Below are 27,610 nucleotides of genomic sequence, written 5' to 3' on the forward strand. Positions count from 1 at the left end.
ATTATGGTAAGTACATGTTACATATGTAACAAGGACACTAAAATAAAGTGTTACCAAAATTTGTTTATATTTACAAAATAAAATTATGTTGTTCAGTGAAAACATTGGAAACCTTTTCTTTGTACTTTTGTCAGTTAAAAAAATGTTCAAGAGAATTTTACTGCATTTTACAAAACGTCCCAACTTTTCTAGAAAATGGGTTGTACATGTACATGTGCATGTGCAGTCAGAAAGGACAACATAAGTGTGTTGACTGCATTACATGTGAAAACAGCCAGAGACGTACAAGAGGTATGTAAACATTTTTGTGTAAACTTAATGTAAACTATGGTCATTTAAATAATGTAAACTATAATAATAATAATAATAATAATGCGTTTATTTTATATAGCGCCTTTCAGGAAACTCAAGGTCGCTTTACAATAAAGTGCAATAGACATGACATAGAAACAAGACATGAAACAATACAAATAAACCATGGAGTGCTTTGAATGTGATAAGGAGTATCTTGTATTGAATACGAAAGTGTACCGGTAGCCAATGGAGTCAAATCAGACTAATGTGAGTCTTTGTGTAAGTGAGGACCCTAGCTGCGGAGTTCTGAATATATTGGATCTTATTTATAGATGAATTGGGTAAGCCATAGATGAGAGAATTGCAGTAGTCAAGCCGTGAAGTGAACCAGAGTTTCAGCATCATTGATATTCAGATATGGACGTAAGCGAGCGATATTGCGTAGGTGAAAGAAGGCAGACTTAGTGAGCGAGGAGATGTGTGGAAGAGAGGAAGAGAGGAATCAAAGATTATACCAAGGTTTTTGACAGTGATGGAAGGCTGAACCAAAACTCCAGCAATTTTAACATTGTCAACACAGAAACGGGATGTAATTTGAGGTGAACCAATAAGAAGTAGATCTGTTTTATCAGTGTTGAGTTTGAGAAAATTACTGGTCATCCAAGCATTTATATGATCAATACAAGCTGATATGGAATTTGTTGGGAAAGGAGCATTACGTTGTGAATGGATGTATAGTTGGGTGTCGTCTGCGTAGCAATGGAAGTTAAAGCCATGATGACGGATGATGTTACCTAGTGGAAGCATGTAGATGATGAAGAGGAGAGGCCCAAGAACAGATCCCTGGGGAACACCGTGTGGGACAGAGGCAGTAGTGGACTTAGCCTGGCGCATAGAGATGCAATGCTGGTGACCAGACAGGTAGGAGGTGAACCAGGATAGCGCAGTTCCAGAAATACCAAGAGCAGAGAGTCGTGAGATGAGAATACTGTGAGAGATTGTGTCGAATGCAGAGGAAATATCTAGAAGAATTAAAATACTGGTGGAGCCGGAGTCAGTGGCCATAAGGAGATCATTGACAACCCTAAGAAGTGCTGTCTCAGTGCTGTGGAGGGTGCGAAGACCGGATTGAAAACATTCATAGTGATTGTTAGATGGCAAATGTGTTTGAAGCTGAGCAGTGACCCCTTTCTCAAGCAGTTTCGAAAGAAATGTTAGATTTGAGATTGGTCTGTAGTTTGCCATGTAAGAGGGGTCGAGGCCAGGTTTCTTGAGGACAGGAGTGACAGCAGCAGTTTTTAATTCCAGAGGAACAACACCAGTACTTAGTGGTTGGGAGATGAGAAGTGAAATCGGCAGTGAAATAACAGGTGCACATTTTTTAAGTAAAGTAGTAGGAGCAGGATCAAGATGACAGGAAGATGCGTTTGCTTTGTTGATTAGCTCAGAGATATAAGCAGGGGTTGGGGTGGCAAAATCAGTGAGAGTACCAGGTGTAAAAGCAGTGGGGAAGTCGTGTGTGGAGACAGGAGAGATCATGGATGGGAAATGATTATGAATGTTATCAATTTTATTTTGAAAGAAATGCAGGAATGACTCACAGAGGTCTGCTGAGTTACTTATGACAGGTGCTGGAGAGTTGGTGAGTTTATTGACTACAGAAAAAAGTGCTTTAGGTTGAGAGAATGCATTATTAATAATAGTAGAGTAGTAGCTAGAGCATGCAGTGTTTATAGCAGATTTGTACAACTGGATATGGTCAGCGCAAACAGTAAGGTGAACAGTCAAACCAGTTTTCTTGTAAAGGCTTTCAAGAAGACGACCAGCTGTTTTTAGATTGCGAAGTGCAGGGGTAAACCAGGGAGACGTTTTAAGAGGTGCATGTAAATCAAGGGCAGTGGAAATACAGGCATTATATTTGGTAAGGATATCGAGAGAGCTAGTGTGTTCAGTAATATCAGAGAGATGAGTTTGTACAGATTCAGAAAACAGTAGAGGATTAACAGAATTGATGTTACGGTAGGTTATAGTGGATTTCACCCTGAGATGGGGAAGAGGCATTTCACAGTTTAGTTCAATGAGAAGGTGATCAGACAGTCCAATTTGAGAATCAAGCACAGAAACATTGTGTAGACCAGCAGTGCAGACAAGATCCAGTGTGTGACCTTTTGAGTGTGTAGCAAAATCGACATGTTGTACAAGATTGAAACATTCAAACACTGACAAGAGTTCACGCGATTCTGCACAAACAGTATAAACATGTATGTTGAAATCACCAAGTAATATAACACAAGGGGATAAGGCAGAGGAAAGGTTTAATAGTTCATGCAGTTCACTGAAGAAATTTGAGAAAGATTTAGGTGGACGATACAGGAGAATCAAGAGCATTGGAGATGTGCCAGAAACTTTGAGAATTAAATATTCAAAGGTTGAAGTCACATGAAAGTCAATAGTTTTGACTGGAATGCTGCTGCGGTAAACAATAAACTGTAAGCAATAAGCAGCCAGAGGGGGTTAAGGATTGTTTGAGTTCAGTTCAGTGGGGTAGGAGGGATTGGCAGGGAGTTAAGCAGCTCGACAGTCTGGAAGGAAAAGCTGTTTCAGTGTCTGGAAGTGGCATTACTGATACAACTGCAGAGGATACTCTCTATGTTTTCCTGGTGGATGGTGGTGAGGATGGGAGGAGGGAGGCTGGTTTCTTCTATCTCTGTAAAAAGTGGAGACACTGGCTCTAAAAGAGTGTCCAGGTGAGGTCCTCTTCTATTTGCACATCCAGGAACATAATGCTGTAGACTCTCGCCACAACAGATGTAAACAGTTAAGGGAGAGTGGGCGGTTCTTCTGAAGCCAAGAACCATCTCTTAGTGTGATCAACATTTAGAGATAAGGTGTTGTCACTGCAGCAGTACACTAGTTAATTGTCCTCGGTTCTGTAAGCAGTCTCATCCCTGTTCCTGATGACAGCAACCACAGTTGTATCATCCATAAATGTGATGGTATGGTTTGAGCTGTGCTGGGCAGCGCAGTCGTGGGTGAGAAGGGTGAACAACAGAGGTCCGAGCACAGAGCCCTGGGGGACACCAGTGTTCAGCTTGATGAATCTGGAGGTGTTCTTTACAATACTGACAGACTCGGGCCTGTTAGTCAGAAAGTCCAGAATCCATATGCAGAGGGAAGTTATCATTCCCAGTAGGCTCATTTTCCCAATCAGCCTCATTGGGATAAATGTATTGAATGCTGAACTACAGTCTATGAACAGCATTCTGGTGTAGTGTTTTTTTCTTCTTCTGTGTAGGCGTGTGAGGATGAGGTGGAGTGCAGAGGAGATGGCATCATCATCATTCCTTCTGTTTATATTATATTTGTAATATTTCTGAATCTAAACAAGTCACTGTCAAATATTACAACAGAAAAAAGGGAAAACAATTCCAACATTTATGGTGGTGGTGGAGAGCAAAAATGTTACATCTCTTTGCTTGATGAGATCACATGACCACTGTTTCCAGACAAAGATATGTTCTTATATATAGTTTAAACCAGGGAAATAGCATTTCTTACAACACTGCACTCACGTTTTAGAAATTAAGGTAATGAAGTAACTGGGCACACTTTTCAGTCCTGCGGTTCAAGTGTAGTAATTAGGATAAAGTATTACTGCAATTAGTAAAAGTGTTGTCCTGATTCTCAATAACTTGTGTTAAATGAGTGACTGTCTGAGAGTGACATCTAGTGGATGATTTATGATGACTTTACAGCAGGGTTCCTCTTTCTATTCCTGGAAAGACACAACAGTTGAGTTCCAGCTCTTACTGAACATACCTGAATCAACTAAGTTTTTTGCATTTAAAAAAACATCCAGGCGTGTGAGAGTGTGGTTGAAAATGAACTCAGCAGGAGTGAGGAAACTGCTTTAAAGTTTTGCAGACAAGTTTTTCACACAAAACTCAAACACAGAACCAGGAAACAGGAAACTCTTCTGTTCAGGGAAACTGAAACTAAAGTGAAGTTGAGCTGTTGTGTGTTTGTGTCTCTGTATTCAAGCAGTAAAATGGCAGAAGCCAGAATTTCTCAAGATGAGTTCCAGTGTTCAGTGTGTCTGGATCTCCTGAAGAATCCAGTGACCATTCCCTGTGGACACAGTTACTGTAAGATCTGTATTACAGGCTGCTGGGATCAGGAGGATCAGATGAGAGTCTACAGCTGCCCTCAGTGCAGACAGACCTTCAGTCCAAGACCTGCTTTAGCTAAAAACACCATGCTGGCTGAAGTGCTGGAGAAACTGAAGAAGATTAATCTTCCTGCTGACTGTTACGCTGGAGCTGGAGATGTGCAGTGTGACGTCTGTACTGGAAGAAAACGCAAAGCTGTCAAGTCCTGTCTGGGGTGTCTGGAGTCTTACTGTCAAACTCATTTTGACTGCCATGAGGAATTTCACTCACGTAAGCCACATAAAGTGACTGATGCCACTGGACGACTGCAGGAGATGATCTGCCAAACACATGATAAACTCCTTGAGGTTTTCTGCCGCACTGATCAGAAGTGTATATGTGTGCTGTGTACGATGGATGAACATAAAAACCACGACACTGTATCAGCTGCAGCGCAGAGGACAGAGAAACAGGTATGAACTATAAAGTAGACACTGATGAAATAATGTTGACACTATTTATATTGGCACCCATATGATCAGGTAACATCATCCACACTGCAGACGTCAGCAGAAGTGAACAGAAGCTGAAAGCAGCTCCACAGTGAACTTAAAGGGATGGTTCGGAGTAAATTATAGTAATTATAATTATAGTATGATTATAGTCCGTCACGTCTATTACGATCTCAAAATTCCGGCCAGTTGATTATACCTAGAATATCAAAATCGACTGCTGGCGGTAGATCCTTTTCCTATTTAGCACCAAAACTCTGGAACAGTCTTCCTACCATTGTCCGGGAAGCAGACACACTCTGTCAGTTCAAAGCCAGATTAAAGACACATCTCTTTGACCTCGCTTTCACATAATACATTATAGACTTCTATAATTTAATGTTATGCTGCATAGACTAGGTCAGCCGGAACCGGGAACACTTCCCAAAAATCCTGATGTACTCGTTACATCATGAGAAGAATGGCATCTACGCTAATTTTAGTGTCTGTGTTTATCCCAAGGTTTTTCCTGCAGCCTGCCGGATCCAGGCCGTATCCAGATCTGACGAAGGACCTTCACCTGGACCGATGACAACGCAGTGCTGAAGTGCCAACTAGTCTCTCCCTATGGAGGATCCCACTACCACTCTACAGATAAGGCGTTGTTGGGAAAATTCGTCTCGCGGTCCTACCCCAAAGCAACAAATAAAATTCCTTATCAAAATTTATAAGGAAAAACAAGTATTTTGTTTAGGCTTGGCTTGTAGGGATTTCCAAACCTGCGTATATTCAAACGCACATAACTATAGAACCCATTCTAAATGCGCATGTGACCGCCATCAGCGTTTCTCACAGGTTCGCGTTTAAAGTCTGTGTAGAGAGAATGGTGTCGTCTTAGCGGCCCCTAATTTAATAACAAATGATCATTGCGACGGAACCAAATCAATTAAAACTAACTTTAGATGGAAATAACTTAACTCTGCTGTAAAGCCGAAACAATCTCTGTTACCTTAAATTATACGCTTATCTCTGTAAAGCTGCTTTGAGACAATCTACATTGTTAAAAGCGCTATATAAATGAAGATGACTTGACTTGACTTGACTTGACTTAAATTCAACCTAGGGTCCTTTGTACCATGACCCCAGCCAAACACCCCCCCAGAAGCTTTTTTTCCCTTGGTCGAACATTATTAAAGTTAGAGCTTATTTAGAGATATCAGCCGGATGGCTTAGTGCAGGCACTAATGGATCCACATCTGTAAATTAGTCCACTAATAATGCCCAGAATGGCACCAAACTTCTACAGTAGTACAAATAAGTTCTGTACTCATAAAACGAGGCATTGGAAAGTTTGTAAGTACATCAGAAGTTTATTTAAATAACACTTGCCTGACGGCTCATGCTACCACTAACCTGGACGTTGAGGTCACTTCCGTAATTTGGGAAAAGCACGTAAAAGTCCTGGCAGAAAGCGATACATAAGGATGTAGTGAAACGACTTTAATAATGTTCGACCAAGAGAAAAAAGGCTTCTGGGGGGTGTTTGGCTCGAGGTCATGGTGCAAAGGACCCTAGGGTGAATTTACTCCGAACCATCCCTTTAACAGAAAATGACTTAGAAAATTCACTGAACAGTGAAATGAAATTCACCATAAACATATTTATCAACACAAACTTTTGTAAAACAGGCTTTGATGAAGCAACATAAAATAATGGAAAATATTCACCTATTGTTTACAGACTATACCTCTGTCAGGAATAACGCAAGTTAAATGCAGTGACAGACAAAAACACTCTCTGCTCAGTAAATCTGATTTGTGTTGTGTAATGCTAAGTATTGTGAAAAGTGCTATACTAATTTGTCCATTTGAACTCAGTTGTTTAGAGCTTCTCTTCAAGCTTTGGCTTTTGTTCTGTGTAGACTAATCAGTTTTTTGATGGAAATATGATGCCAGTCTTCATGTTATTTAAAACGAATGATTCCCAATCAACATTTTATAATTGATGGCCGTTATTAACAGAAATACTCAATGTAGAGATCAGTTATACATTTTTTTGTCCTATAGAGCCACATTTCTGTTACGCAGCAGAAACACTGTCACTGTGTGAAGCTTTACATCTGTGTCAGTTTCACTTTTATGATACTTATGCTTTCAGTGTGAAACAGGCCTTATGCTTCATGTAAATTAATGTACAATGCTGGAAAATGACCCATCATCCCTTCAGGAGTTTGAACCTACAGCTATTGGTTATTAATACTACTTTTACTAGATTCAACTCTTCACATGATGATATAGTGACAGCAGTATAAACTGACATCTCTGTTATTGATTTGTGGTGCAGAAGCAGCTGAAGGAGACGCAGAGGTCGTTCCAGCAGAGGATCCAGCAGAGAGAGAAAGATCTTCAGCAGCTGAGAGAGGCTGTGGCGTCTCATAAGGTGAGTCTGGAGAAGAAGAGAAGTTTGAGAAGTCTCAGTCAGGACTCACTGAAGCTCACTGTGTGATTGTGATGTGTGTCCTAACAGCGCTCTGCACAGACAGCAGTGGAGGACAGTGAGAGGATCTTCACTGAGCTCATCCGCTCCATTGAGAGAAGCCGCTCTGAGGCGACACAGCGGATCAGAGATCAGGAAAAGACTGCAGTGAGTCGAGCTGAAGCACGACTGGAGCGACTGGAGCAGGAGATCAATGATCTGAGGAGGAGAGACGCTGAGCTGGAGCAGCTTTCACACACACAGGATCACATCCATTTCCTGCAGGTAACAGAGATCTAGAAGAACAGGGCCATAGTGGACTTGAGCAAGAGACTCACAGAAATATTTCATGAGAATGAGCTGTTGAATGAAGTGTTGTCAGGAATTCAGTTTGTTTTATTTTCTAAGCTTTTTCTTCTGGGAGATACAGTGGGGAGAACAAGTATTTGATACACTGCCGATTTTGCAGGTTTTCCCACTTACAAAGCATGCAGAAGTCTGTAATCTTTATCATAGGTACTCTTCAACTGTGAGTGACGGAATCTAAAAGAAAAATCCAGAAAATCACATTGTATGATTTTTAAGTAATTAATTTGCATTTTATTGCATGACATAAGTATTTGATACATCAGAAAAGCAGAACTTAATATTTGGTACAGAAACCTTTGTTTGCAATTACAGAGATCATACGTTTCCTGTAGATTTTCTATCGGGTTCAGGTCTGGAGACTGGCTAGGCCACTCCAGGACCTTGAGATGCTTCTTACGGAGCCACTCCTTAGTTGCCTTGGCTGTGTGTTCGGGTCGTTGTCATGCTGGAAGACCAAGCCATGACCCATCTTCAATGCTTTTACTGAGAGAAGGAGGTTGTTGGCCAAGATCTCGCGATACATGGCCCCATCCATCCTCCCCTCAATACGGTGCAGTCGTCCTGTCCCCTTTGCAGAAAAGCATCCCCAAAGTATGATGTTTCCACCTCTATGCTTCACGGTTGGGTTGGTATTCTTGGGGTTGTACTCATCCTTCGCCTTCCTCCAAACACGGCGAGTGGAGTTTAGACCAAAAAGCTCTATTTTTGTCTCATCAGACCACATGACCTTCTCCCATTCCTCCTCTGGATCATCCAGATGGTCATTGGCAAACTTCAGATGGGCATGGACATAAGCTGGCTTGAGCAGGGGGACCTTGCGTGCGCTGCAGGATTTTAATCCATGATGGCGTAGTGTGTTACTAATGGTTTTCTTTGAGACTGTGGTCCCAGCTCTCTTCAGGTCATTGACCAGGTCCTGCCGTGTAGTTCTGGGCTGATCCCTCACCTTCCTCATGATCATTGATGCCCCACGAGGTGATATCTTGCATGGTGCCCCAGACCGAGGGAGATTGACCGTCATCTTGAACTTCTTCTATTTTCTAATAATTGCGCCAACAGTTGTTGCCTTCTCACCAAGCTGCTTGCCTATTGTCCTGTAGCCCATCCCAGCCTTGTGCAGGTCTACAATTTTATCCCTGATGTCCTTATACAGCTCTCTGGTCTTGGCCATTGTAGAGAGGATGGAGTCTGTTTGATTGAGTGTGTGGACAGGTGTATTGTATACAGGTAACGAGTTCAAACAGGTACAGTTAATACAGGTAATGAGTGGAGAACAGGAAGGCTTCTTAAAGAAAAACTAACAGGTCTGTGAGAGCCAGAATTCTTACTGGTTGGTAGGTGATCAAATACTTATGTCATGCAATAAAATGGGGTTAAATGGGGGGGTTAATAAAGGGCTTCTGAAGTGAAGCGATGCGTTTGTGTAAGAAAAATATCCATATTTAAAACTTTATCGACTAAAATAACTAGCTTCCGGCAGACGGCCATACGCAAGTCGGCTTACACCAAAAATAACCCTTGAACTTGACGCACAACATAATGACGAACGCGGTTGCCCAGCCCTGTTCACATCATCAAGTGTTACACATCATCAAGTGTTACTCTTTTGGCGTAGGTTGACTTGCGTATGGCTGGCTGCCGGAAGCTAGTTATTATAATTGATAAAGTTTAAAACATTTATATTTTTCTTACACGAACGCATCGCTTCGCTTCAGAAGGCCTTTATTCGCTTCACTTCAGAAGGCCCCCCAGAGCCGTTTCGAGCACTTTCCAAAAAATATACCCACTGACTCCCATTATAAAAGGCTTGGAAGAGCCAGGACATTCTTTTATATAACTCCGATTGTATTCGTCTGAAAGAAGAATGTCATATGCACCTAGGATAGCTTCAGGGTGAGTAAATCATGGGGAAATTTTCATTTTTGGGTGAACTATCCCTTTAACTGAGACCTGTAGAGTCTGAGGTGTAGTCCTTTTTTCTTTTTTTTTATTCTCTGAGCATCTCTCTCATATAATGATGCCAATGCAGGCAGATTAATAATATTGTTGAATATTAAATTAAATGTACCCAGCTAAGCAATCCAAAAGCCAATGGCGACAAAGGAGAAGAAAGGTGAAAAAGGTGACAGTGGTAAGGAACCATGGAGAAAAAAACCTTGGGAGAAAAAAGGCTCAGTCAGGGAGCCAGTTCTCCTCTGGCCAACGAACGAATGAAAAGTGTATGATTATGATTCAGGCAGCATTACAGGTCAGATGTCAGATTGGATTGGAACATTCAGAATATTATCCAGTTCCATCTGGTTGAAGATCGGAGTCATCACGTGCGTGCGTATGGAGACGAGTTTGTTGAGGATCAGTGCTGATGGCTGTCGTGTCAATGTAAGGATGTACAAATGTAAGTAGTAAGGATGTAAGTAGTTTGTCACACATGGCTTCTCCATTTTGGCTTTATTTTTGTTAAATAAATAATGACATGTTGCAATATGTCATGTGTTGTTGTTCATCTGAAGTTGTATTTATCTCATTTTAAGACCTGCTAAAGACCAGATGATTTCCTGATACTTAAAACCATAGAATTCAATGAAGATGTACTTTCTTTTTCGCATGGCCGTATTTCATGCCAATCTCAAAGAGCAGACAAGGGTGTGCCTGCTTGGGGATGGCCCTCAAGGGACATTCTGCAAATATTTGGAATATCCGGTGATCCCGGAGCTAGCACTCATTGACCTGCACAAACCTCAAAACCACCCACAAAACCTCTCACAATACAACTTTAACATAGTAGGATGTCCTGTTACTTCATCCTCTACAGTAAAAGACCTGGGTGTTATATTAGACTGCAACCTGTCTTTTGAAAATCATATTTCATTTGTTACAAGAACAGCCTTTTTCCACCTTAGAAACATTGCTAAGCTACGTAATATGCTATCTGTTTCTGATGCAGAAAAGTTAGTTCATGCATTCATGACCTCGAGACTAGATTACTGTAATGCGTTATTAGCCGGTTGTCCTGCATCCTCAATAAACAAGCTACAGTTAGTCCAAAATGCCGCCGCTAGAGTTCTAACTAGATCAAGAAAATATGATCATATAACACCGATTTTATCATCCCTACATTGGTTACCTATAAAGTCCCGTATTAATTACAAGGTATTGCTACTGACTTATAAAGCCCTAAACGGCTTAGCTCCAGTCAATTTAACGGATCTTCTATCGCCCTATAATCCATCGCGCTCTTTAAGGTCACTAAATTCGAGGCTTTTGGTCATACCTAGGATATCTAGGTCCACCAAAGGAGGGAGAGCATTTTCACATTTAGCACCAAAACTCTGGAATAGTCTTCCGGATACTGTTCGTTGCTCAGACTCGCTCTCCCAGTTTAAAACTAGATTAAAGACGCATCTCTTCAGCCAGGCATTCATATAATACTTTTAATCCTACAGTTAAATCCGACCTCTAGTTCATAAACGCCAGAGGAGAACTGGCCCCCGACTAAGCCCGGGTTCTCCCAAGGTTTTTTTCTCCATTAGGTCACCTGATGGAGTTTTTCGGTTCCTTGCCACTGTTGCCTTTGGCTTGCTCAGTTGGGGATATTTGGGGATATTTAATTTAATTAAACAATCAACGATACTATTGATCAGCATTACCAAACGTAGACGTTCCACTAGAAACAAACATTGATGTATTGTTCTAATTTATTACTGTGAAGCTGCTTTGATACAACCTATGTTGTGAAAAGTGCTATATAAATAAACTTGACTTGACTTGACTTGACATCCTAGAATGGACTCCTACCCATGCTCCCACCCTTGAGGTCTTTCCTTCTCCGCCTGCCCCACCACACCCTAATGGACTCTCTGGTTCCGAAAAGTTCAGTGGCCCTCCATCGTCTGCTGGTCCCACCCATCCTTCGTCTCTGCTCATTTTATCCAACCTCCAAGCTCCTGCGTTCCAATCATGGATTCCATCCAGCGCCTCGGCTACTCCCATTCCACTGGCTACATCCATCTTCTTGGATGCTCCATGCTCCTTCAGCTCCACTGTGGTTTGTCATCCCTCATATGCCACCAGATGCTCTTCCCTCTGGCTCTGCCTTGGTCAGGCATTACCCTGGTTTCACCATGGATTTCCAGACCTCCGGCTGCGCCTCAGCCCTCCACCCCTTTAGCTCCAGAGGGCTCCTGCTTCCCTCTGGTTCCTCCTTTGTCCTTGCTCCCACCAGATTTGTCTTGGTTTTCCAAGCCCCCGGTTCCACCTCAGTCCTGCGAGCCTGTGGCTCCGCCTTGGCCCTCCAGATCAGTAGTGTTGATCTGGGTCTTCATACTTTAGCTCCATCTAGGTTTACACCTCTGCCAGCTCCACCTCGGTCGGTCCCCTGTTTTCGCCTGAGCCCAATGCAGAGGCTCCACTCTGGTACCTCCCTTAGTCGGCTCTGCCGTTGGCTCAATGGCTCCTCAATGGTTAGCTCCTCCACCGGCGGTGCCACTGTTTGCCTGAGAGTCCTCCCACCGTTCTGGTGTATTTTTTGTTTACGCTGCTTTCATGGACTCGGGAGGTGGAGCCGTGGAATCTGTAAACAAAAAGTAATTTGGTTTCTGTCCCTGTGTTTAGTTCCTGTATCATATGCTGCAATTAGATCCTCATCTCCTCTACTTATTTGACCACACTGTGAAACATTGATAAAATAAAAGATGGTGATTGATGCATTTGATTAGGATAATGGGTAACACTTTATAGTAATGTTAAATTATAAGTCATTTATAAGTTATTAGGTAATGATGAACTAATCATTCACAAAACATGACTACATTAAAAAATGATGTTATATACTAAAATTGATATACTATATACTAACATGTTTATAAATTTTATAAATGTTTATAAACTTGCACCTTGAAACCTATTTCAAAGTCTGCATTCTCAGGCCACCAAAACGCTGTTGTTGTGTAAATGAATGGGCAGAATGCATTAAAAGTTTTCTGTTTTCAGTTTTAAACGTGAACACACACTGGGAACAGAGATTGGGGGTTAGGTTAAAGGCTCAAAGGCACCTCAGTTTTGGGTCATGAGGGTGGAAGAGGGTGCCATTCATTCACTTCCCCCACCTATATATGCTGCCAGTACTGAGACTCAAACCTGCGACCTTCGGGTTACAAGTCATACTCTCTTACCATTAGGACACAACTGCCCTCCCACCAATATCAACACCATTGATGCACTTAACCTGTTACATTTATGTTATTGGTAGATGTTTGATCATCCAGAAATATTAAGCTGATGCAGTGAAAGTGCTGGATTGAGGAGAATTACTAAAGATCAACAAGAGCCACACAAATATGACTGTAGTGAAGGTTATTGATGAAGTGTGGAGGTGATGAGCTTTGATTTCTGTTTTCTGTAGAGTTTCCAGTCTCTCTCAGCTCCTCCTGAATCTACAGACGTAAATGACAATCCCTTCAGTTCTCTCTCCTCTTTTGATGGCGTGAGAGAATCGGTCCGTCAGCTGAGAGACAAACTGGAGAATTTCTGCAAAGAGGAGCTGAAGAAGATCTCTAACAGAGGTAAAGTCCAGGGGCCTCATGTATAAAACATTGTGTACATTTCATCCTAAAGGGGCAGATTATGAGTACACAAAAAAGTTTTCAAATTTATAAAACCATACATACACCCGAATCTGAGCAGAATTCCCTTTATAAAACCCAGTCAGTGAAAGACTGTGCATACATGCATCTCCACCCCGTTTTCTATGCCCATTTTGTGTATATGCAACGTTTATACCTCAGGAGATTCATCTGCTCTCAGAAATGATCCTCCATCATCTCATATCCTGTAGAAGATTATATTAGAAATGCCTTAGGAACAGCTGAAGAGATATTTTTCTCTTGACATGACATTCACACTCTTTATGTCTGTTGATTTCCACAGTCACTTTCACCAACATTGTTCCCAAGACCAGGGACGACTTCCTACAATGTAAGTCACTAAGAAAACAAGCAGAAAACCTCACTGAGTGTGTTCATGTTCTTCCTGGAGAAGTGAAAGAAAACATGACAGAAAAGTTTTAGAGTTGATCGTGTACGTAAATGATGATTTGCACAGGATTTCTGGTAAACTGTACTGACACACTGCTGATTTATTGAACATGAAGAGTTCAGCTACATTAAAAGATCAGATTCATAATTCCTGATTCTGATATGTTTTCTCTCCATCAGATTCTCAACAGCTCACTCTGGATATGAACACAGTGAATAAACGCCTCCATCTGTCTGAGGGAAACAGAGTGATTACTAACACTCTCACAGAGCAGCCGTATCCTGATCATCCAGACAGATTTGATGTGTATAATGCTCAGGTGTTGTGTAGAGGGAATGTGTATGGACGCTGTTACTGGGAGATTGAGTGGAGCAGGAGTGTTTTTGGTGCTGTGTATTTATCAGTGTCATATAAGAGCATCAGCAGGAAGGGATTGGGTGATGAGTGTGTGTTTGGATATAATGATCAATCCTGGAGTTTGTTCTGCACTCCATCCAGATACTCATTCATTCACAATAGCATAGAGACTGAACTCCCTGTAAAGTCCATCAGCGGTAGAATAGGAGTGTATGTGGATCACAGTGCAGGAACTCTGTCCTTCTACAGTGTCAGTGACAGAGACACAATGAACCTCATCCACACAGTCCAGACCACATTCACTCAGCCGCTCTATCCGGGGTTTAGGCTTTATTATGGATCAGTGAAACTGTGTTGATGAATCAGAAGAGACTCCATACCATACCGAGGTATCAAGATCAAGATCGTGGAAAAAGCCATTTTATCTAGATTTTTGAGTTTCTTTGCTGGAACAGCTGGATAAATAATTTGAATGTTCCGATCCAATCTGACTTCTGACCTGTAATGCTGCCTGAGTCATAATCATACACTGTTCATTAGTTGGCCAGAGGAGAACTGGCCTCCCGACTGAGCCTGGTTTCTCCCAAGTTATTTTTTTTCTCCATTCTGTCACCTGATGGAGTTTTGGTTCCTTGCCACTTTCGCCTTTGGCTTGCTTAGTTGAGGACACTTAAAGGAACCGTATGTTAGATTGTGGCCAAAACTGGTACTGCAATCACTTTCAAATTACTGTAGAGCGGTGTATCCCCTCCCCCTCCCCCTGACTCGAGGTTGCCAGATAGGCTGCAGGATCCAGCAGGACGTTAGACATTTTTTATCCGCCTCGTTTGTAGCTGCAGCTGTGGTAACTAGAGCAGAGCTGGCAACCCGGATGCCGAAACACTACTGACTTCGTGATTGGTAGATAGGTGGAGGGTGGCGCTTCAGGCCAAAACACAACATGACAACATCAACATCAGTTGAGGGCTGCAACTTCACTTTTAAATGACAATATCCTGGCCGGACTACTGTTGTCAGTGATATAAGTATTTTAAATGAACATGATTTCTTAATGTCTAGTGACATATCAGGGCCATTTTATGATTAATTGAAATACATTTCTTACATACGGTTCCTTTAATGTTCAACAATATTATTTTGTCTGCCTTAATTGACACCATTATATGAGAACTGAACTAAGCTGGACGATGACATCATGTATTTTTTCACGGCTATATAAATAAACTAAATTAACAACTTTTTTATAACAAAAATTAACCATCACTGAACTTACTTAACCTAGACTGATGCTATTTTCTTCTAGATCTGCTGTACAGCCTGTTATCACTGTAAAGCTGCTTTGAAACATCTGTATTGTAAAAAGCGCTATATAAATAAAGGTGACTTGATTTGACAGCTATGGTTGATGCCTCAAGTGGAAGATACTTTAGCATCTTTCTCCTCTCCCAACGTTGCATCATTACTTAAGGCCCAGACACAGCCCACCAAACCCTGCCGAACTACACCTAATGTGATGGGCAGAGCATATAACTCAGCAGGTCAGGTTGGTGCATGTCTGCACATAAAAAAAAAAATGCATGCATAACAGGCTGACATAGAGTCCCACGTTAGAGTCCCTGCATGTTTTTGTTTTTTTGCATGTATTAGCAGTTTATTTAGCAGTATTTAACTAGTTTACACTTAGGCCTACTATTAAATTCTGGATTTATTATATTATTTTTCAGAAATGACTTATTGAATTATTGTCCTAACCAAACCCTAAACATACCCGTTGGTAACCCTCTTGAAGTATTTAACCTAATTTGTTTCAATATATGAGCGAATATATTCTGGTTCTAAATTAAGTTTTCTTGGAAAGAAATACTATTTTCTGTGAATGTGTTAGCGTGGCGCTTCACTTCTGATGTGTGACACACTTTAAGTGCTGTAAACGGTAAAACAATGTTGTTAGTGTGTTTGTTAGTACGTTAATAAATCAGAATAATTTGAAAACAAATACCAGTTTACAACATCCAGCAGCAGACTGAACTGTTTTTGCACAGCTAAATAACTGGAGACTGCTGACACTGAATGTCTGAAAATGGTCACACCCGCTCTTACGTTCAAAATCACTCTCCATATACCAAAGATATTTTTTATTTTATATTTGGGAGATATTTGGAAAATGACAAGTAATTATTTATGATTTCATTGGAAAAAAGTAAAAAGGCAATAACTCGGAAATGGTACAAGGAAGAACCAGTTCCGAGAGAAGACTGGTTCAAACTATCAACAGAAGTTAGAGAAATGGAAAGACTTGCATATACACTTCGGCCGCAAATGCAAATCATTTGAGTAAATGCTTAACAATTTCCTCTGTGGTTAGGTGATTGTATTTGTAAGTGTATATATACACATGTGTACAGATATAATGTACTGGTGATAGTGTATGTCTGTCATGTGTCCAGGGAGTTGTTCAATGGGATGGTCTGGTTTTGTCACTTAGCAAATGTGACAGAACATATAAGTCAACATTTGAACATTTATTGTATTTAAAAAATATATATTTTTATCCATAGATACATTAGATTTCAGATTTATCGGTACATACATTCAGATACATCGGTACATACACTTTTCCAATATTTTTTTTTTTCATTTTTTTTTTTCATGTTACGTCCTTTGACCATACTCACCGTTATCCTCCTGTGTGGTGTGTGGTCATCCTCATCTCACCTGCTGCCCTGTGTGTGAGGATTCTCTGTAGTGGAGGGTTGATATCGCCACAATTTTCAAAGCACTAGACCAGGGGTGCCCAACCCTTCTCCTGCCGATCGACTGTCCTGCACAGTTCATCTCCAACCCTAATCAAACACACCTGCCTTTAATTTTCATGTGATCCTGAAGACCTTAATTGGCTGCTTCAGGTGTGTTTGATTAGGGTTCGAGATAAACTCTGCAGGACAGTCGATCGGCAGGAGCAGGGTTGGGCACCCCTGCACTAGACTGTGTAACACACTGTCCCGCTACTAATATGATGGAGAAAACAAGTCTGACCACCAGATGTCGCTAATGCACATTGTGTTAAAAGCTTAGAGTGATGAACTGATTTCCAACAAAATTTGATGAAAGCCTTAAACGCTTCAGAACGCCTCGGTTTCCCATCACTAATTCTCTGTCATCCCAGTAAAAGAGAAAAAAAATTAACTGTCTGACTAGGATTACTTACCTGCACATATCCATTCTTCATATTTGTCAATAAATACCTGCATTTGGGTTCACTAACATCTGTCTCCAAGTCTGAAATATTCTTGACAATAGCTTTTGTCATCTTATTTTTTGGAATAATACCATTCATCGGCCTGAATGTAAAATAACTGATTAGCTACATATAATCCATCAGTGGCTTCATCAAACATGCTGGCTTCGCTCTGAGAAGTTAATATGGATCACTACTGCAAAAGCAACAAGAGAGAGACAGTAAGGGGAGGATGACATGTCCACTGAGAAAATACGTCATTGGAATGTGCGCTCGTGAGGGGCATGAAACAGGTGCACCTTCAGGTATCACTTTCACCGGGGTATCACGCCCCTAGTGCAGCAATGTAGCGCAGCATCTTGTTCCTGCTTTTTCAGGGAACAGGGTTACAGTCAATTAATCCGAGACATTCCCTTTCAAAATCTACTCAATGCTTCTCTAACGAGAATACCAACGCCTCTGCACTGGAAGTGTCTGGACACCTCAAAGTGTAATGCAGGGGTCAGCAAGTGATTTTGGGCCAAAAAAAATATTTCGCCACTAGATGGCAGGCCAGAACATAGTCAAAGGATAATTTAAGAAATTAATTGATGAAAAATGCAGCTAGAACTGCCTGTGACAGACTGTTACAGTGTCTTTTGTAACTGTTACTCTGTGTTAAATCCTGTAGTGGGACAGTCATTAACAAAAAGCCATATTTGTGTGGTTTTACACTGGATAAATTAATAACGCAGTAGTGACACATAACCTGGCAAAGTATCTTCGTTCACCAACTTGCAACACAGACCGCCTTGCTAAAACACACAAATGTGGGAGATGCGGAATGGATAAAAATAACTCAGAAAATAAAAGAGGACTTAAATAAGCCAGGCATGTTTGAGTCATGCTCTTAAAGAACTATGTTTTATTTCCTCTTTTCATATTGTGAATAATAAATGTGTATCATTTTAATTTGCTTGTTACAGAGTGGAGCCTAACTTATTGTAATAATACATTTGTTTGACATAGCTCATAATGATTCCTTGGCATCCTCGCGTACTAAACTGCATTTTTTTTATTGTTTGCATGCTGGAGGTTCGCTATTGTGTCGTGTGCAGGTTGATGTTAAAATTTAATCTAGCTGGTGAGAGAAAATGGCACTATCAAAGAGTCTAAAGAGGAAAGTTGACAGCGAAAATAGCGCATACAAAGAAGAGTGGAAAGCCAACTATGCGTTCATCCTACCTAGTTTTGTGAATGCAAAGCCGGTGTGTCTTATCTGCAAAGTAGCGATCCACAGACTCTTTTGAATGTCTTTCAGAACTTTTCAAATTAAAAGCTCTCAATTCATCTCACAGTAAAGCATTGCTGCAACAACATTCTCGTACTTTTATTTTGAAGGCAAAATCACTAAAGACGAAGTGATTGTGAGTAACTGTTGCTGTCATGACAGATCTATTTCAGAACCAGCAGCCATCAGAATAATCTGGCGCGGGCCAGAAACTATTCTTTTTGCAGAGGTAGCCCTAACACTCAGAATAGTCTACAGGACATCAGCTGGAAGACCAGCATTCATCAGCTGGTCCCCCTCAGGGCCCAAACGTGAAGGTTACAAAGCTTGGGCCGAGGATGAAATATTGTCCCCTGAGACAGAAGGTGTCTACTGTTCTGAATTGCTCAGGGAGAGCCGTCGAGGAGGGATATTATCTCCGAAAACCAAATTCTGGTCGGCCAATGACAAGGGTATATATATATATATATATATATATATATATATATATATATATATATATATATATATATACAGTACCAGTCAAAAGTTTGGAAACACTACTATTTTTAATGCTTTTGAAAGAAGTCTCTTATGCTCATCAAGCCTGCAGTTAAAAAAAAAAAAAAAAAAAAAAAAGTAATATTATGAAATATTATTACAATTTAAAATAATGGTTCTCTTTTTTAATATACTTTAAAATGTAATTTATTTTTGTGATGCAAAGCTGAATTTTCATCAGCAAGTACTCCAGTCTTTGGTGTCTTATGATCCTTCAGAAATCATTCTAATATGCTGATTTATGATCAATGTTGGAAACAGTTGTGCTGCTTAATATTTTTTTATAACCTGAGATACTTTTTTCAGGATTATTTGATGAATAAAAAGTTAAAAAGAACTGTATTTATTTAGAATAGAAATCTTTTGTAACAATATACACTACCGTTTAAAATTTTGGGAACAATAACTATTTTTTTTTTAAAGAAATTAGTACTTTAATTCAACAAGAATGCGTTAAATTGATAAAAGGTGATGGTAACGATTTATATTGTTAGAAATGTTTTTATTTTGAATAAATGCTGTTTTTATGAATAAATGCTGTTAACGTTTTACTCAATGAATCCTGAAAAAAGTATTCCAAAAAAATATATTAAACAGCACAACTGTTTCCATCATTGATAATAACTGAGTATCAAATCATCATTAGAATGATTTCTGAAGGATCATAAGACACCAAAGACTGGAGTACTTGCTGATGAAAATTCAGCTTTGCATCACAAAAATAAATTACATTTTAAAGTATATTAAAAAAGAGAACCATTATTTTAAATTGTAATTGTCACGGTTACCGTTGGTTTCTGCACTACATTACCCAAGATTCCCTCTAGCACACCTGCACTCACTCTCAGGATCATTAATCACCCGCACCTGTTCCCAATCATTAACCTCATCAGTCAACGCATAAAACATTCCCTGTGATTTCAGTCTGGGTCAAGCCTCCAACAGGAACAGACCATAATCCGTTGTCTCCGTTTCCTCTGACACATCCAGACTTCAAGCTGTAATGTATACTTACCTGAAACACTCACCTTTATGTCATTGTTGTGCTGTCTTCAGAAATCCTGTCTGAGTCCATGCTGCCTGAGATCCTGTGTTCCTTTGAGTTTCCAGTGTTTCAACTGAGTTTGTTTGATTGCCGATCTGCATCTGAAAGAGAAGAGACAAAGATTACTGAACTGAGATTGCTTGACGTCAACTTATCCAAAGTGAAAGTGCTTACCTGCTTTTCACCCCACAACGAGTTTCCTTCACGACTTCTGCACTTAAATTGAGTGAATACTCACCTCGCACTCTGATCATCTGTAAATAAAGCTGTGTTTGATTCACTTACCTCTGTCTCCTGGTCTGTATCCTGACAGAAGGCTTGACCGCATACCGTTATGGATCCTACACAGCCCGCAGACCGTGCTTCCGTGAACCCCATGAAATACACTATGTTCAACCAGAAGGATAAGCAGGCTTTTGTGGGAACCCGCCAAGCTGTGTTCAGGGGGATCCGTGGAGGTCACAGAGGAGGATGTGGGCGATATGGGGCCGGACACTTTCTCCAGAGCCAACATCTACGTGTTCAACCAGATCTTCACATCCAGTCCTATCCTCATCTCATCAGTTCAATCAAACTTATCTCCAGGGATGATGACTTCTCTGATCTCCCTCCTCTCATCAGCCCAGCCGAACCAGAGCCTGTTATCTGCCCAGCTAAATCTGAGCACATCGTCTGCCTAGCGGAGCCTGCACTTCACGCCAGTCCAGCCGAGCCTGCACTTCACGCCAGTCCAGCCGAGCCTGCGACTGAGAGCATCATGCCCGCCGAGACTGAGAGCGTCATGCCCCCAGAGCCAGTCGTCGGCCCAGATGTTCCGAGTCCAGTTCCGAGTCCAGTCCTCGAGCAAGAGCCTGAGCCAGTCCTCGAGCAAGAGCCAGAGCCAGTCCTCGAGCAAGAGCCAGAGCCAGTTGTCGGCCCAGATGAGCCGAGTCCAGTTCCGAGTCCAGTTCCGAGTCCAGTTCCGAGTCCAGTTCCGAGTCCAGTTCCGAGTCCAGTTCCGAGTCCAGTTCCGAGTCCAGTTCCGAGTCCAGTTCCGAGTCCAGTTCCGAGTCCAGTTCCGAGTCCAGTTCCGAGTCCAGTTCCGAGTCCAGTTCCGAGTCCAGTTCCGAGTCCAGTTCCGAGTCCAGTTCCGAGTCCAGTTCCGAGTCCAGTTCCGAGTCCAGTTCCGAGTCCAGTTCCGAGTCCAGTTCCGAGTCCAGTTCCGAGTCCAGTTCCGAGTCCAGTTCCGAGTCCAGTTCCGAGTCCAGTTCCGAGTCCAGTTCCGAGTCCAGTTCCGAGTCCAGTTCCGAGTCCAGTTCCGAGTCCAGTTCCGAGTCCAGTTCCGAGTCCAGTTCCGAGTCCAGTTCCGAGTCCAGTTCCGAGTCCAGTTCCGAGTCCAGTTCCGAGTCCAGTTCCGAGTCCAGTTCCGAGTCCAGTTCCGAGTAAGAGCCAGAGCCAGTCCTCGAGCAAGAGCCAGAGCCAGTCCTCGAGCAAGAGCCAGAGCCAGTCCTCGAGCAAGAGCCAGAGCCAGTCCTCGAGCAAGAGCCAGAGCCAGTCCTCGAGCAAGAGCCAGAGCCAGTCCTCGAGCAAGAGCCAGAGCCAGTCCTCGAGCAAGAGCCAGAGCCAGTCCTCGAGCAAGAGCCAGAGCCAGTCCTCGAGCAAGAGCCAGAGCCAGTCCTCGAGCAAGAGCCAGAGCCAGTCCTCGAGCAAGAGCCAGAGCCAGTCCTCGAGCAAGAGCCAGAGCCAGTCCTCGAGCAAGAGCCAGAGCCAGTCCTCGAGCAAGAGCCAGAGCCAGTCCTCGAGCAAGAGCCAGAGCCAGTCCTCGAGCAAGAGCCAGAGCCAGTCCTCGAGCAAGAGCCAGAGCCAGTCCTCGAGCAAGAGCCAGAGCCAGTCCTCGAGCAAGAGCCAGAGCCAGTCCTCGAGCAAGAGCCAGAGCCAGTCCTCGAGCAAGAGCCAGAGCCAGTCCTCGAGCAAGAGCCAGAGCCAGTCCTCGAGCAAGAGCCAGAGCCAGTCCTCGAGCAAGAGCCAGAGCCAGTCCTCGAGCAAGAGCCAGAGCCAGTCCTCGAGCAAGAGCCAGAGCCAGTCCTCGAGCAAGAGCCAGAGCCAGTCCTCGAGCAAGAGCCAGAGCCAGTCCTCGAGCAAGAGCCAGAGCCAGTCCTCGAGCAAGAGCCAGAGCCAGTCCTCGAGCAAGAGCCAGAGCCAGTCCTCGAGCAAGAGCCAGAGCCAGTCCTCGAGCAAGAGCCAGAGCCAGTCCTCGAGCAAGAGCCAGAGCCAGTCCTCGAGCAAGAGCCAGAGCCAGTCCTCGAGCAAGAGCCAGAGCCAGTCCTCGAGCAAGAGCCAGAGCCAGTCCTCGAGCAAGAGCCAGAGCCAGTCCTCGAGCAAGAGCCAGAGCCAGTCCTCGAGCAAGAGCCAGAGCCAGTCCTCGAGCAAGAGCCAGAGCCAGTCCTCGAGCAAGAGCCAGAGCCAGTCCTCGAGCAAGAGCCAGAGCCAGTCCTCGAGCAAGAGCCAGAGCCAGTCCTCGAGCAAGAGCCAGAGCCAGTCCTCGAGCAAGAGCCAGAGCCAGTCCTCGAGCAAGAGCCAGAGCCAGTCCTCGAGCAAGAGCCAGAGCCAGTCCTCGAGCAAGAGCCAGAGCCAGTCCTCGAGCAAGAGCCAGAGCCAGTCCTCGAGCAAGAGCCAGAGCCAGTCCTCGAGCAAGAGCCAGAGCCAGTCCTCGAGCAAGAGCCAGAGCCAGTCCTCGAGCAAGAGCCAGAGCCAGTCCTCGAGCAAGAGCCAGAGCCAGTCCTCGAGCAAGAGCCAGAGCCAGTCCTCGAGCAAGAGCCAGAGCCAGTCCTCGAGCAAGAGCCAGAGCCAGTCCTCGAGCAAGAGCCAGAGCCAGTCCTCGAGCAAGAGCCAGAGCCAGTCCTCGAGCAAGAGCCAGAGCCAGTCCTCGAGCAAGAGCCAGAGCCAGTCCTCGAGCAAGAGCCAGAGCCAGTCCTCGAGCAAGAGCCAGAGCCAGTCCTCGAGCAAGAGCCAGAGCCAGTCCTCGAGCAAGAGCCAGAGCCAGTCCTCGAGCAAGAGCCAGAGCCAGTCCTCGAGCAAGAGCCAGAGCCAGTCCTCGAGCAAGAGCCAGAGCCAGTCCTCGAGCAAGAGCCAGAGCCAGTCCTCGAGCAAGAGCCAGAGCCAGTCGTCGGCCCAGATGAGCCGAGTCCAGTTCCGAGTCCAGTTCCGAGTCCAGTTCCGGAGCAAGAGCCAGTCTTCAAGCAAGAGCCAGAGCCAGAGCCAGCCTACGAGCAAGAGCCAGTCTTCCCAAAAGCTCTTTCTTCGCCGCTGGTCTCACCCAGCTTAAAGCCCTCTTCGCCGCTGATCCTGCACAGCCCCGAGCTGCCTTCGTCGCTGGTCCTATCCAGCCTAGAGCTGCTTTCTCCCCCTGCCTCATCTAGCCATGTATCAAAACCTGACAAGTTCTCCATTAAAATTTTGGGGGGGCGCAGTATACCTGCTAGGGGGACCGCGGAGGTCTTTACGACAAGGTTCCCAGTGTCACCATGGCCACCTGAAGAAATATCTCCACCATGGCCACCTGAAGAAATATCTCCACCATGACCACCCGAAGGGTCCTCACCACCATGGCCACCCGAAGGGTCCTCACCACCATGGCCACCCGAAGGGTCCTCACCACCATGGCCACCCGAAGGGTCCTCACCACCATGGCCACCCGAAGGGTCCTCACCGCCATGGCCACCCGAAGGGTCCTCACCGCCATGGCCACCCGAAGGGTCCTCACCGCCATGGCCACCCGAAGGGTCACCTCTGCCCTGTACTCCCGAGGGTCCGACAGCTCCGCCCTGGACACCCGAGGGTCCGACAGCTCCGCCCTGGCCACGCCCACAGCCTGCTCCGCCCTGGTCCCCTGACCAGCCTGCTCCGCCTGGAACGTCCTGGAATCTAGGATGCCCACCCTCCCACCCCTTTGGATGTTATACGGCGCGAGGACGCGCCTTCGGAGAGGGGGGGGTACTGTCACGGTTACCGTTGGTTTCTGCACTACATTACCCAAGATTCCCTCTAGCACACCTGCACTCACTCTCAGGATCATTAATCACCCGCACCTGTTCCCAATCATTAACCTCATCAGTCAACGCATAAAACATTCCCTGTGATTTCAGTCTGGGTCAAGCCTCCAACAGGAACAGACCATAATCCGTTGTCTCCGTTTCCTCTGACACATCCAGACTTCAAGCTGTAATGTATACTTACCTGAAACACTCACCTTTATGTCATTGTTGTGCTGTCTTCAGAAATCCTGTCTGAGTCCATGCTGCCTGAGATCCTGTGTTCCTTTGAGTTTCCAGTGTTTCAACTGAGTTTGTTTGATTGCCGATCTGCATCTGAAAGAGAAGAGACAAAGATTACTGAACTGAGATTGCTTGACGTCAACTTATCCAAAGTGAAAGTGCTTACCTGCTTTTCACCCCACAACGAGTTTCCTTCACGACTTCTGCACTTAAATTGAGTGAATACTCACCTCGCACTCTGATCATCTGTAAATAAAGCTGTGTTTGATTCACTTACCTCTGTCTCCTGGTCTGTATCCTGACAGTAATAATATTTCATAATATTACTGTTTTTTTTGTTTTGTTTTTGTTTTTAACTGCAGGCTTGATGAGCATAAGAGACTTCTTGCAAAAGCATTAAAAATAGTAGTGTTTCCAAACTTTTGACTCTTACTGTATATATATATATATGTATGTAAAGTCTAGTCTGTGGTTTCCTCTCTCTCCCTCCACGCACATCATTCCTCCTCAAGTCCTGGCGAAACTCGAGAAATGCAGGTTTCACTTGCTAGCACTCACTCCTCTGGGCTGAGAAAGCCAGTGAAGCAGGAGACAGTATAATGATAATAAAGAATGAGCAGGGTTTATTGAATAATCTCAGTTGTGTATGTTTCAACGATCAGGCTTCGTTTGACCATAGCGGTGTTTGATTCCAGGTTTTTTGGAGTCGACGGAATCAACTACTCGACTAAACTTTATTTACACCAAAACAGGGTAAGGAATAATACAAGATTGCAGTCCTTATTACATACTTCATTAAATTTTTCCCCAACCCAAAACCTTAAAAATTCCCTTAAGAATGACGATCCAAATTAGTCCAATTTAGCGATGACATTAGAGGGAAAAATCATGAAAAACAGCGTGTATAATGTCAGAATTAAAAGAGAAAGAAGGGATTCCTTCATGAATTCATCTCAGATTCTTCAAAACCAATACATACTGTAAACAAACTAGTGAATATTTGACATTTTATATACAATAGTAAGAAATAACTTCAGGAGTCTTAGATTGTGCTTGCCAACAGCTCTACAGAATTATAAGAAAGCACAAAATGAAGCATAGGCTGTGCTATAAAACAAAACAAAGACATTGCTGAAAAATAAATTATTATCTGTACATTGACCATGTGCCTGTGTTTTAGTCGTTACAGGTTTCGGGCATATCGCTCCTTTGTGAGCTGGTGCTGGGGTTTCCTTGGCCGTCGGGTATGTGTCGTGATTCCAGCCTGTGTGGTGATGAGGGTTCGCCGTGAGTTTCCAGATGATCAGGGCAGATATGTTGGTTTCCTACAAGCTGATGATTTAATCTGGACACCATGGTGGAGATGACCTCCTCCTTGTCTGGCCGCTCAAACTCCGCACAAAGGTCTGGTAGTATGGGTATCTTAAGTACCTCATCCATGTATGGAGCCGGGTCAACAAAAACATGCTTAAATATTAGGTCCTGCAGGTCATCTAGGTACTCTGTGCAATAAAACAAAATTTATTTGTATATATTTAAGTATTTTACCCTAACTTTCAGGAAAACTTGCAATAACACTGTTAATTTATATTTCATATTTCAAAATTAAAAGTAACTTACTGATTGTTGGTGGGGTCTTCACTTGTTTGATTGTGCGCTGTCATTTCCTGGCCTTTGGAAAGTTCACTTTGAATAGTGGATGTCCTGTTGATGATGTTGCTTGTGCACGACCAGCATTTTCATTGTAATGAAATGCAGCCAGGTATAGTCTGCAAGTGCACAGACACAGTTCAGGAAAAATAGCCTATACAGTGATGTAAAGTTATTTTAACAGCAGTTTAATTACCTGCACAACATTCCAAGAAATGGGAACGCCACATTTTTTGGGGCAAAGTGTAGAATGACACTATGAAATGACTCCAAAGATGAAGTCTGGTGATGTGGACTTAGTTTGGTGATGTCCTTCAAAATCTGCGTGTTTGTCATCACTTTCTCCAGCTTGTAGAATTCTTGAGTTCCTATGAGAAATTATACAAAAATTGCATTAATTACAACTAATAACTTTAATTTTAGGTTATTGTCCTTTAAAAAAAAAAAAAAAAAGTCGTGTTGCATAAAAATAATATTTGTTTACAGTATCATACCGGCAACAAGCCACTTGTTTCTGTCTCTGCTTCCTTTTAGAGGATGTAGACAAGCAGGAAAGTGTGGATCCTCATGAGTGTGTACGTTCCTAACATGGTTCAGGATCGATTTCCATTTTGCCACTCTTTCTGGTCCAGTGGTTGAAGATGATGCAGTCCAGTAAATGTGGTTTTTAATGCTTCTCTGCCATTTCCGTAATTTTTCACAGTCTTTCATCTTGGAAATGTTTTCAAGTTTCCTCGCAATCCCTGTAAATAAAAATATAGACAAGTATTTTAGTAAATACAGTGATGTTCACAGTTTGCCAGTACTAAATATTTGTGATATGCCAATAAACTGTCACAATTTCTTAATTTTCATATTATACCCACTTATAAATCTATGTTATTGAATTTGTACGTTTTATAATGAATAAAACCTTTTTCGATGTGCCACACATCATAAAACTGGTTGATGTTACGTTCTCTGAGGTACTTTTGTATTTGTGGGTGGCGGTCAGTTACAACACACTCCAGAGTAACACCACGAGCTTCCAACAGGGCAAGGCTCCTCTGTAATCCTTCTTTTTCCATGTGGCAGCTTCCTCCCACTTCGTTACTCTGAAATAGACAAGTAGGGAACGAAACAATCATCTTAGAAAAACCAGAAGTTTTAAACTTCTCAAAATGTAATTTTTTTAAATACTGATGTGTCTTCTCTCCCACCTGAACCAGCTGTATGTCCACAACGGTGTTGGTCTGAAGGTCCATCAATGTATAGCTTCCAAACTTTGCAGAGTGGCCTTTGAAAGTAATATTACACAAAGCATTATTACCACGAGTGCATTGAATTCAGTTAGATACTACCTATAACCAGTGGTGGAAATGGGCAAAATTCACTGGGCGGACTCTATTTTGACTCTATCATCTGGCTTTAGATGAGCTTTCAGATGTTTAAAAACCTTTATAATCTA

At 43.0% G+C, this 27,610-nt stretch overlaps 1 protein-coding gene across 1 annotated transcript; it reads left to right on the forward strand.

The window, feature by feature from the left end:
- Positions 1–4,290: 4,290 nt before the first annotated feature.
- On the forward strand, positions 4,291–16,149 carry LOC308689947 (tripartite motif-containing protein 16-like). The gene is made up of 6 exons (XM_081364082.1): positions 4,291–4,915; positions 7,277–7,372; positions 7,460–7,693; positions 13,179–13,338; positions 13,703–13,750; positions 13,990–16,149. Exons 1-6 carry the CDS (start codon positions 4,343–4,345, stop codon positions 14,523–14,525), a joined length of 1,647 nt encoding a protein of 548 aa, XP_081220208.1. The 5' UTR covers positions 4,291–4,342; the 3' UTR covers positions 14,526–16,149.
- The last annotated feature ends 11,461 nt before the right edge of the window (positions 16,150–27,610 follow it).

The sequence above is a fragment of the Scardinius erythrophthalmus genome, assembly GCF_964197995.2.
Source record: "Scardinius erythrophthalmus genome assembly, chromosome: 4".
Lineage (NCBI taxonomy): Eukaryota > Metazoa > Chordata > Actinopteri > Cypriniformes > Leuciscidae > Scardinius > Scardinius erythrophthalmus.